Source organism: Equus przewalskii, chromosome 7, assembly GCF_037783145.1.
Source record: "Equus przewalskii isolate Varuska chromosome 7, EquPr2, whole genome shotgun sequence".
NCBI lineage: Eukaryota > Metazoa > Chordata > Mammalia > Perissodactyla > Equidae > Equus > Equus przewalskii.
Window position 1 is genome coordinate 47,068,479 of NC_091837.1, and position 12,609 is coordinate 47,081,087.

At 39.8% G+C, this 12,609-nt stretch overlaps 1 protein-coding gene across 1 annotated transcript in view; it reads left to right on the forward strand.

Annotated features, from left to right (window-relative positions):
* The first annotated feature begins 1,353 nt into the window (after positions 1 to 1,353).
* LAMA3 (laminin subunit alpha 3) overlaps positions 1,354 to 12,609 on the forward strand; it is a 258,466-nt gene continuing 247,210 nt past the window's right edge. The window contains exon 1 of the mRNA XM_070629807.1: positions 1,354 to 2,195. Within this exon, the coding sequence (XP_070485908.1) occupies positions 1,917 to 2,195 (279 nt within the window). The 5' untranslated portion in view covers positions 1,354 to 1,916. The remainder of the gene's footprint in view (positions 2,196 to 12,609) is intronic.

Genomic DNA, 12,609 nt, shown 5'->3' on the forward strand with positions numbered 1-12,609 from the left:
ACCAGCTTCTTATTATTTAACCAGATATTTAGGTTCTTTTAAACTTAAAAACAAATTTATAAATAACTCTGATAAGTACTTGCCATTAAGTCTTTGCAAACTTCCCTGATTATTTGCTAGATATAAATCTCCACAAGGAGAATTGTTGGGTAAAATACATGCACATTGGAGTCATTTGCTAAGCACTCCTGAAAAGTTATAAGGTTTTCACTTCAGCCAAGGGTGTGATCCTTGCTTCCCTTAATTCTCTTCAACTTTCAGTTTTGTCATTTAAAAAAATCTTTTCCAGTTTGACAGGTGAAAGATGAGTCTCGTTGGTGTTTGCTTGCATTTCAATTCCCAGGAAGGTCAAACATTTTTTTCATATGCTTCTTAGCTTAAAATTTTTTTCCGTGAATTGAATTACGTTTCTTTGCCTTGAGTGCTCAACTTTTCCAAATTGTTTTGTAAAAGCAGTTTATATTGGTCATAATATCATGTCATTTGGGGTATGAATTTTATCCTCCCTCATTTGTTTTCTACTTATCCTCCCTCATATTGTTTTCTCAGATAAACGGAGTGATATTGAATAAATTACTCCAGCAGTCACGCTAGCCACCCTTGGCCTGGCTGAGATTTGGTCTTCTATGCAGGACACCTCACCAAAACAGAGCCCCTCATATGCCCTCTGAACAATTAGAGGAGGCTGTCATTGCTGCCAGCCAGGAAGGACAGGACAGAAGTGCCCAGAGGAAGCTGGACTGGAGCTTTGAAGGATGGAGAAGGAAAAAAGAAGGAGGGTGTGAGAGGGCTTCTTGAGCAAAGATTGAGATGGGGATAAAACCCGTACGCTTTAAGGAAGAGAGAACTGACCAGTACATCTATTAAACGCTGGGATGCATTGCAGAGGGAAGGAAGTGTGTCTATTTAATCTTCTGTTTGTTCTTCAAAAATAAAAAGAGGAAAGGAATTTGTGAGCATAACACCAAAAGGAGAAGCCGTAAAGACTGATAAGTTGACTACACAAAAACTAAAAGTTTGTACAGCAAAAAGCACCATAACTAAACAAAAATGGAAAACAAATGGAGGATAAAATTTATACCATAAAAGACATGACATTAATGAATAATATATAAATTGCTTTTATAAAACAATTTTGAGAAGCTGGGTACTCAGGGCTAAGAAACCTAATACAATCCACAGACAAAAAATAAATTTAAAATTTAGCAGATTGGGCATCTAAAAGATTTCCTCCAGGCTACCTTTCCAGCTTGGCAAACTGCAACATGCGCTATTGGCTGTCTTTTACATGCGTGCGTTCCGCCACTGCCAATGCCCCGTGAGCTCCTTTGATCGCAGACTCAGCATGTGGCTGCAGTGCCATAGATATCGTTGGCGCACAGTGTTTGAGAATTGACGCGACTTGTTTTTTAACGTTTGGGACTTGTCTGGGCGATCACAATGTCTTTGACGTAAGTTCTGAAGGCAGTGGCAGTTTCCTCTGCTGTCGCACTCAAATTCACTGCAAGCCTCCTTCCCCCTTATCCGAGGTCCAGAGCTGGCTTTTGTGACTGGTCTGAGACCGTAAGTATCTGGAGAGGTGAAGGATCTGATTTCTGCCCTGGCCGTGGGAAGGTGGGGCGGTCCCGCCCCCCGAAGTCGCTAGAGTGGGAGCCGGGGAACGCCTTTTCGCCTTCCCCGCCCACGAAGTTTGCTGCGCCCTGGCAGAGACGACATCTGCTGGCCCGAGGCTGGGCGCTGTCAGTTCCTGGTCCGGCGGGTGCCCGCTCCAGCCGCTGCAGGTTCCAGAACAGAAAAGCCGCCTCCACGCCGCAGATCCGCCGCCGCCCACACCCGAGGCTGCGCCCGCTGGTCGCGTGACGAGCCTGCCGCCAGGACCGCGGTGCCCCGCAGGCAGGAGGACCGTGCACGGCTGGATGGCGGCGGCAGCGCGGGCTCGGGGCTGGGCACCACGGCGGGTCCTGCTGCTGCTGCTGCTGCTGCTGCTGCCCGCCGTGTGCGCGGCTGCCCGGGAATCCCCGGCCGCGGCCCGGCTCAGCCTGCACCCGCCCTACTTCAACCTGGCCGAGGCAGCGAAGATTTGGGCCACTGCCACCTGCGGAGAGCGGGAGCCCGGCGGCGCGCGGCCCCGGCCCGAGCTCTACTGCAAGTTGGTGGGGGGGCCCACCGCCCCGGGCAGCGGTCACACCATCCAGGTAATGTTCCCCGGAGAGAGAGAGAGGCGGCGGGGGGCGAGGGGCGGGCTCCCTCCCCGCGCGTGCCAGCAACCCGGGGCGAAGGGATTGGGCCCTTTTCCCACGCGCACTGGGGACCCAGGCGAAGGAAGGGCTTCCCCAACCCCCGCGCGAGCCGGCGAGGTGGGCGCGGTGCCCCAGGAGTGACAGATCCTGTGGAAGCACGGCCCTTGCCACGCGCCGCCAGAGGCAGGGATGGCTAAAGCACGCGAGGTGAGGGAAGGCTGAGGTTGAGTTTGGACGAGCAGAGGAGAAAGTCCGAAGCTGCGCTCTAGGGGGATGCCTGGAACTGTGGTCCCGTCAGGCCTCCGTCACCCAGGTAGTCCGCCTCCTTCCAGACCCTCCCTTTCGAGGCCATTCTTCTTCCAGACCTTATTCGGAGAAGTTGGCAGCAGTTGGCTTCCGTGGTGTATTTTAAGAGAGAACTTCTAGGTTATAGCAGTAGTGTCACTCTGATGTCACCGAAAATATGCACTTCACCCCACTGCCTGAAGTGCCATCATTCAGTCACTTGAGGCGAATGAGACTTGAAGTGGACAGAGGTAGAGTTGGCGCTCAGAGTCCATCAGAAGTTCTTATCGCGAACACCTAGCGTAAATGACGGTGTCGCTGGTGCTTAATCAGCATCTGTAGGTGTGGCAGATCTTAACACGCGATTCTCACAACCGAGCTGGGAACTGGATCAGGCTAGCAGGTGAAGAAACGTGCCTGGGTCGTAAAGTAGGGCAGCTGGATTTGAACCCAGCCCTGACTCCAAATCCTCTTTACACTAAGTCGTGATTGCCTCCCTCCCTCTCTTGGGAAGTATTGCTGAGGAACAGAAAAGAATTGCGGGAAGAGAGAGTAATTTTGGAGCTTGGGCTCCAAAAGCCACAGATTATCATTAAGAATCTAGGTCAGTGTTTCAGAAGCTCTTTTGACTCTGCACTTCCATAAATGACAAGTTGTTGAACATGCAATGCCAATATATGCTTATTTATTTAAATTATATGCATGTATTATGTTAATATATTGTGTGTACTATAAAACATGCAAAATATAAAATAATGATAAAAATACTTTTAATTGCCTTTATTAACTGCCCCAAGTAATTTTGCTTTCTCTAAATATTTTATTTTTGACTGTGTATAACTATTTGTAAATATACAAATACACAAATGTAATTATGTGTATAATTATTTTCACAAGTTTAGTTTAACCCTTATGGCAATTCAAAGTTGACTTTACATTAGTACTTGAATTTAGTGGTTGTTATAGCTGAAAACATACCTCAAAAAATACATAGATTCAAATGGAAGAACTTAAATGACTACTGAGTTCCAGAACCGGCCGTGTAATTTACAGTCTATTACAAAATGAAAATGTGGAGCCCTTTGTTCAAAAATTATGTATTCAAAATGCTGATAACAGAGCATTGAACTGAGCGAGGGGCCTTTCCAAGCGTGGGGCCCTGTGTGACTGCACAGATCTCATGCAGTCTGAGTTTACTAAATCATGGTACTCATATTTCTGCCCCATCCTTCAATTATTCTGAAATTTTTTTAAAGTAGAAACTTGGCCAGTAACTGTTCATTTTTCAAGTGGCATTCAGTACTTCCTGGTAGGAAGGCATTGTGTTTTAAACAATAGATTCAAAACACACTGCAAGTCTTCTTTTGGAAAATATTAAAATGTGTTACAAAATTGTTTCCATGTTTTTAAAATGTGCAAATATGAGAACTTTTAGAGTAACACAGTTCTATCTTTTCAGCAACAAAAGAGGAAACATTTCCAAATATCTGTTTTTCAAAACGCTCTTTATAAAACATAACATTTCTTTAGAATGGTATTTACTTTTTTACACATTGTTAAAACACCACCTTTGCTTTGATGGAACAGAGTAAGTACCTCTATTGTTGGGTAAATATCTATCAGGTAGTATGTTACTGGCAGCCACTTGTCATCCCAGAAAAAGTCAGCACATTTGAAATTTTTGTGAAAAGAAAGTGTAACTCATCTTTAAATTTGAAAGGTCTTTTAAGTACTTTACCATGAGATAACCAGTGAACCTTTGTGGTCAAAAGAGTTTCTTGGTGACTCCCCATTTCAGTACAAGGTTGTAACTATTCTGCTGTGTAGGAGACTAGAATCCACATGTCCACTTAACCAGGCACATGTAAGCTTCGACGTGTCCTCATAAGATGATAGCGTCCTCTTCCCTTGGACAGACGCTCAGGACCATTGGTGCCCTGTGACTGGCTGACTTGTGAACTGGGTGAAGGCCCCTAAGCAATCTGTATATTAAATATTGGTAAAACTGAATTTCTTCATTTTTAAGTAAAATAAACAAGTGTTAGTATTCCCTTCTTGCACCCCACTGGATTTCCTGGCACACCAAACTTTGGAGAGAACTGTTCCAATTATGGCGAGAGTAAATGCAAGGAGAAAGAAGGTGTCAAGGAAATTTTCAACTGTCTGCTTTGCCCCAAATTTGCCTGGGAACGGGCCAACCCTCCTTCTCTTCCAGTGGTCTTGTTGTTGATTGCTCATAGGTTGACACTAATGTTTTGGACGTCCAGAAAAGTCACTTTTCCTGTTCTGATTGATTTGCCACAATTGATCGTTAAACCTGGGTTCACAGTCCTGTGTAGAGTAGGAAGTAGCTTTCTGATGTCACTCAGCAGACTGCATTTCTAGGCCGGGGTGTAGCCTCAGAAAAAGAACACTATCTGGTGTTATGCCATATTCTTCCCTAAAAATAAGGGGTGAACAAAAGCTCTGCTAAGTAGTGTTTTTTGCTTTCAGTTGAGGGCTTGAGAAGATGCACGGATTGCTGATGTGAGAGGTTCTAACCCAAGGAGGAGAGCAGTGTGTCAGAGACCAGAAGGGGCCAGGATACTAGATACTCCCTCTAGCCCAGTCTTGGCAGCAGCTGGTACAGACCTGCCTTTCAGAACGGTGATGAGTGATGGCAGATGGGAGAAGGGAAGAGAGATTATGATTAATCAGTTGGTTGTACCTAAGTGATAATTGTCTTGAATCTGCTCATGCACAGCTTAAGATGGGAAATAGAGAAGAGTTAACTAAAACAGTTCTATTTCTGTAAACCTTCTAAAAATAGATCTATGGGGCCAGCCAGGGTTTAGAATTTCAGGCCAAAAGAATTTTACAAAAAATGTAAAAAATGAATAAAAGTCATGTCTTACAATGAATTCTGTTTATGGTCCTGATTCTGTAATAACAATGCTGATACTTGAGTGGTAGCATGTGTCAACAGGCAGGATATTTTAAAAGTCTGAATTTTGTGTGTTGTGTGAAAAATGTTCATTGTGGTTTCTCTGGACTTAGGATTCATTAAATAAGATTTTGGATATTTGTTACTGTTCAGCCATTAAGTTTTTGGTGTTTTGAGAGCTCTGAGATTCAGGGATCCTGACTGTAGTTCACAGCTGTCTCCCCACTGCTCAGCACAAAGCCTGGAGCAGTATAGGTGTTCAGAAAATGCTGAATGGAAGGATGGTAGAGTGAAGATACAGCTGAAGACTGTAAAGAAGTTAAGGTAAAGAGTAGACAAGAAAAATATGCCAATTACTTCTATTCTGCTGAAAAGTAATTACAACCGAAATATGTCACACTTTGCGCTTTAATTTTAAAAGTTTACTTATGAAATCTAAAGAGATTATTATTTACTGACATCTGATAGAGATGATGATAAAATAGAAGTGGAAGGCTGTGTGGAAAATATAACCTTGTGTTAGGTTTAGCTTGGCATAAACAGGATACTCACAAGGAATGAAATGCACATATTTACCAAACATATGATCTTAATTTTGTTCATTGACAGTTAAACACATCTTGTGTATGTTTCTTTGTTACCCTTTGGTTTATGCACAGGAATGTGTATCTAACCTGAATGATATTGGTAGAGAAGCACACACACATGAATTATCGCTAAGAGTGAGAGTGTTTGTCCCAAAGCAGTCTCAGTTGTGTGTTTGTGTAACTTGGACTAATGGCCCTCCACAGGAAACTCCACTTCATTAAGCCTCGGTTTATAGAACCATTGTGTTTGTTAACTTCAACAAGGGCCTTTTCCTGTGTGAAACTGGTGTAAACGTCTTGAGCAAGGGCTGAGAAATCTAAGACAATTTACTATGTCTACCGATATATTTGTAACAGTTATTAATGATGAGTTATTTTGAGACTTCAGACAAATGACTACCGTCAGCAATTTAAGGATGAATAATTTTTTTAAAAAAAAGGATTTTGCTAATAGTTGTTCTGTGTTCGTGGGCACTAACCAAAGTTTAGCAATGAAAGTTTATGTATAAATCATTTGAAGAAGATAAATGTGTTTTCCTTTAGAGAGCCAAGTTCTCTTACCGGCAAAGAAGCGTGGTTCCACACGCCAGAACCTCAGCAATTTAAACGAGTTGCTCAACAAATCACAGATTGCTAAAGCTCACAGACCTTCCCGGTCCCTGGTGAATAGCTGGAACTGGGAATGTTTAATCTTTGAATTGCAAGATTCTACTTCACGCTCTGAATTACTTGTGCCATTGAGAGTGTGTAATCTAAGAAAAAGAAATCTACAGTCTTCGAGAAAGGAGAGGACAAAAGGGTATTGATTTCAGCCCCTTACAAGAAAACTGTATCTAAACCATTACAAAAAGATGGCGTTAGTGCACCTATGAATGTGAAAATTACGTTTTCTTCATATCTTTTACCAAAACTAGATTGAAGCATGAGAGTCATTTTTAACAGCTTTTTGAGGCATAATTTAAATCCCATAACATGCAGCCATTGTAAATGTGAATTCAATAATTTTTAGTAGATTTATAGAGTTGAGCAACTTTCACTAGAATCCAGTTTTAGAACATTGCCATCAGCCCCAAAAGTTCTCGTGTGCCTGTGTACTCAATTTGTGCACCTATCTCCACTAGTTTGATTTCTGTCTCTAAAGATATGCCTTTTCTGGAAATTTCTTATAAATGGAATCATACAACATGTGGTCTTTTGTGTCTGAGTGAGTTCTTTCACTTAGCATGATGACTTTGGGGTTCGTTCATTCATATTGTTGCATGATTTAGTAGTTTGTTTCTTTTTATTGCAGAAAATAGTATTCCGTTGTATGGCTTTACCTCATTTTCTTTATCTGTTCACTAATTGATGGACATTTTCGCTGTTTCTAGGTCTTCACTAATATAAGTAATACCGGTATGAGCATTCACAAACAAATCTTTGTGTGGGCATAAGTTTTCGGTTTTCTTGGGTAGATTCCTAGGAGTGGAATGGCTACATGGTATAGCAAGTGTATGTTTACATTTTTGAGAAACAGCCTGTTATTGAAATGGGGTGTTGATATCTCTGATTATTATTATAGGACTATTTCTCCCTTAAATTTTGTCAATTTTTGCTTCATGTATATTTGAGGCTCTTTGGTGCAGATATATTTAAATTGTTAAATCTTTTTGATGGATTGGCCTGTCTATCAATGTGTGATGTCCATCTTTATCTTTTGTAACAAATTTTGACTTAAAGTTTATTTTTTCTGATATTAGTATAGCCACCTCACCTCTCTTTTGGTTACTATTTACATGGAATACCATTTTCTATCCTTACACTTTCAATTTATTTGTGTCTTTCAATATAAAGTGAGTCTCTTGTGGACATCATATATTTGAATCATGGTTGCTTTTTGAAAATCTCTTCTGCCAATCTCTGCCTTTTAATTGATAAGTCTAATCCATTTACATTTAAAGTGATTAGTGATACAGAAGGACTTATTTCTGCCCTTTTGCTGTTTGTTTTCTATATCTTATATTTTTTTAGTTCTTCAGTTCCTCCATTACTACCTTCTTTATGTTTAATTTCTTTTTATAATATACCATTTTGACTTCCCCCTAATTTCCTTTTCTGTATATTTTTTAGTTATTTTCTTAGTGATTACTCTGGGAATTACAATTAACATCCTAAATTTATAACAGTCCAGTTTGAGTTGATATCAACGTAGCTTCAATAGCATCCAAAACTCTGCTCCTATACAGGTCTTTCCCTCCTCTTTATGACGTTATTGTCACAAATTATATCTTTACACACTGTTGCCCATCAACATAAATATGTAATTAGTGTTCTATGCATTTGTCTTTTAAATAATATAGAAAAAATGAGTTACAAACATAGTAATGCTGGCTTTTCTATTTATGTACTTATCTGTACTGATATTCTTTATTTCTTCATATGACTGTCTAGTGTCCTTTCATTTCAGGTCAAAGGACTCCCTTTAGCATTTCTTATAGGGTAGGACTACTAGCAACAAACGCCTTCAATTTTTTTTCTTTTTTGAGGACAATCAGCCCTGAGCTAACTACTGCTAATCCTCCTCTTTTTGCTGAGGAAGATTGGCCCTGAGCTAACATCCATGCTCATCTTCCTCTCTTTTTTTTAATATGTGGAATGCCTACCACAGCATGGCTTTTGCCAAGGAGTGCCATATCTGCACCTGGGATCCAAACCAGCGAACCCCGGGCTGCCGAGAAGTGGAATGTGCGAACTTAACCACTGAGCCACTGGCCCGGCCCCCCTCAATTTTTGTTTATTTGGAAATATCCTAATTTTTTCATCATTTTTGAAGGATAATTTTACCAGATATAGAAGTCTTGACTGACAGCTTTTTTTCTTTCAGCACTTTGAATATCTCATCTCACAGCCTTCTGGTGTCCATGGTTTACAATGAAAAATAAGCCTCATCTTATTGAGGATCCCTTGTATGTGATGAATTGCTTCTCTCTTGCTGCTTTCAAGATTTTCTCTTTATCTTTTGACAGTTTGATTATAATCTGTCTTTGTGTGGATCTCTTTGACTTTATCCTACTTGGAGTTTGTTAAGTTTCTTGGATTTGTAGATTCATGTATTTCATCAAATTTGGGAAGTTTTGACCATTATTTCTTCAAATATCTTTTCTGCCTCTGTCTCTCTTCTCTCTTTCTGGAACTCCCATAAGGTGTATGTTAGTCCATTGTATAGTTTTCCACAGGTCGTGGGCTTTGCTTATTTTTCTTCATTCTCTTTTCTTTCTTATCCTCAGGCTGGATCATTTCAGTCAACTTTTATCTTCAAGTTTGCTGATTGTAGTTTGTTGTAGGTTTTAGAATAGATTCCAGAGTTCTGAAAAAGTTCATCCGGGCAGTTTTTGCAAGATTAATGATTGCTTGAGTGCAGCAAGAGATCCTTTAAGCTCCTTCCTCTGCCATTTTTGGTGCTATCCCCACATCTTTTTTTTTTTTAGTGCTTCCTTACTTTCTGGTACCAGAAGATGTTCCAGAGTCATTTTTTATTTTCTTTGGTCCAGCCTTGGAACTAACTATTTTTCCAAGGAGCTCTGTTTTTTTTATAATTGAGTGTGGTGTTTAGAAATCAAGATCTGGGTATGAGGTGTGCTTGTGCATCATTGCTTCTAGACCCTTTCAGTGGACAGAGCTAGGAAATATATGTATATCTACTAAAACCTATATATACACACATCTACATTAGAAATGCACCTGATTTTTGCATATTGATCTTGTATCCTATGGCCTTGCTGTAGTTTTTTTATACACTCTTTAAGATTTTCTACATACACGATTATGTTCTTTCTTTCTTGTCAATCTGTACGTCTTTAATTTATTTTTATTTTAACTCATTCATTCATTCACAAAAACTTATTAAGTGGCTCTTACATGCCAGGCACCATGCTAGTTGCTGAGGATGCAAAGATGATCCAAACATAATCTTTCTGTAGATGACCAGCCTTTTTATGGCCTAATTTCTTGAAAGAGCAGGGAAACTCCAATGAGGGAAAATATAATATCACCTCATTGTATATATTATCAAATTACTCTCACTTAGAGGTGAAGAAGTCTGGCTCTACAATCACGTAGACCTGAGTTTAAATTCTAACTCTACCAGCTCTCTGACTTTGGAAAATTGCATAATCTCAATTTCCCCATATACAAAACAAGATTAGTAATAGTGTCTATCTCACAGGTTTATTGGGAGGATAAAAAGCACTTAGTATATTTCTTGATGCACAGTTAGTGCTCAATAAATGTGTTTTTTAAAATTTTTTATTGAGTTAATGATAAATTACAATCTTGTGAAATTTCAGTTGTATATTATTGTCTGTCAGTCATGTTGTAGATGCAACCCTTCACCCTTTGTGCCCACCCCCTCTTTCCCCTGGTAGCCACTAATCTGTTCTCTTTGTCCACAGGTTTAAATTCCTCATATGAGTGGAGTCATACAGAGATTGTCCTTCTCTATCTGGCTTATTTCACTTAACGTAATTCCCTCAAGGTCCATCCATGTTGTTGCAAATGGGACGATTTTGTTCTTTTTTATGGCTGAGTAGTATTCCATTGTATATATATATATATATATATATATATATATATATATATATATATGCACCACATCTTCTTTATCCAATCATCTGTTGATGGGCACTTAGATTGCATCCATGTCTTGGCTATTGTAGATAATGCTGCAATAAACATTGGGGTGCATAGGATTTTTGGAATTGCTGACTTCAAGCTCTGTGGATAGATACCCAGTAGTGGAATAGCTGGATCATATGGTAGTTCTATTTTTAATTTCTTGAGGAATCTCCATACTATTTTCCATAGTGGCTGCACCAGTTTTCATTCCCACCAGCAGTGTATGAGCATGCTAAGAGCACCTCCTTCATAAACTGTTGTGACAATTAAGATGTCAGTATGTGTAAAGTGCTTTAGAGCAGTGACAAATATCAGTAAGTGTTATATAAGTACATGTGAAATTAATACCCTGCACCAAACAGGGGAGCCTAGCAACCAGGGAGGCTGTTCTCCCCGCTCACCATTCTGTCCCCGTATTTGGTGTCACTCCTGTATACAGTACGTGCAGGATATGGTGCAACTTGAAAGTAAAGGAAAATTACTTCTTTTCCCCTCTTCTCACAGTTAAGATGTCTACAGACAATCTAATTAAAACCCATATTTCTTTCTAGCTAATATTCATTTATTTATTCCAGATGTATTTTCTGAGCATCTAGGCTGGGATTTCTCCACAACCTCTCCAACATTTGTTACTATTTGTTTTAGTTATTTTTGTCATTCTAATGGGTGTAAGGTGATATCTTAGTGTAGCTTTGATTTGCATTTCCCTGATGATCAGCAGTGATGAGCATCTTTTCATGTGCCTATTGGCCATCTGTGAATCTTCTTTGGAGAAATGTCTGTTCATGTCTCCTGCCCATTTTTTGATCAGGTTGTTTAATTTTTTGTTGTTGAGTTGTGTGAGTTCTTTATATATTATGGATATTAAGCCTTTGTTGGATGTATTACTTGCAAATATTTTTTACCAGTTAGTGGGTTGTTTTTTTGTTTCAATCCTGTTTTCCCTTGCCTTGAAGAAGCTCTTTAGTCTGATGAAGTCCCATTTGTTTATTCTTTCTATTGTTTCCCTTGTCTGGGAAGACATGGTGTCCGAAAAGATCCTTTTAATTCAATAAATGTGTTTTTAATGGAGTGACAAAATTCTTAATTAGGAATTCTAAAGTGGTAAGCTACAAAAATGATTTGTCACAATAATCATTTAAAAGTTTTGAGTAAAAACTTCTTTTAATAGTGAAATGTACAGTGCAATATGTACTGAACATATTTGACATGCTAAATAATCCACAGGCATAAAGAGTTCTATAGCCTTCTATATAATAGCAGTGTTAAATATTTTGGTATTGTGTTAATAACCAGTTTATATATTATTTGTTTATGTGGGGACACATTTTTTATTAGCTAAAGTAACATTTTGAGGGGGAATATTAGTTAGTTTTTAGAGGTTAATTTTGGTGGCAAGAATACATTCTTCCAGATCATAGATTTATTTCTAGTTGTGATTTAGGCTTTCCTGAAACCTGTGTTAACTCTTGCTCAACATTCTAGAACCATTTGCCTGGTGAGGAAAAGATTATTAAATGGTACTTCAGTGGTCTTAGTCAATGGAACTGCTGAGGATTGTGCTGTATACACAGGCTTCTGGCCAAGAGACAAGTGGGGCCTGAAATCCAGCCCGGGCAAGGCTGTATCTACTCAGAGGCAGGGAGCCTTTTTCTGCTTCACAAAAGTGAGCTGTTTGCTTGAGCTAGCAGGGCCTTGATTAGATCCCTCATGCCAACAGGGTGGAACCTACCCTGGGGAAAAGCAACTCACTGAGTCCCATGTGTCTTGCCAGTTTGTCAATGTCATAAGCGTATTGTCTTTCCTCCGTGATTTTCCCATCCTAGATGCTCGGAAAATACATCTGGAATAAATAAATGAATATTAGCTAGAAAGAAATATGGGTTTTAATTAGATTGTCTGTTGTCTGTAGACATCTTAA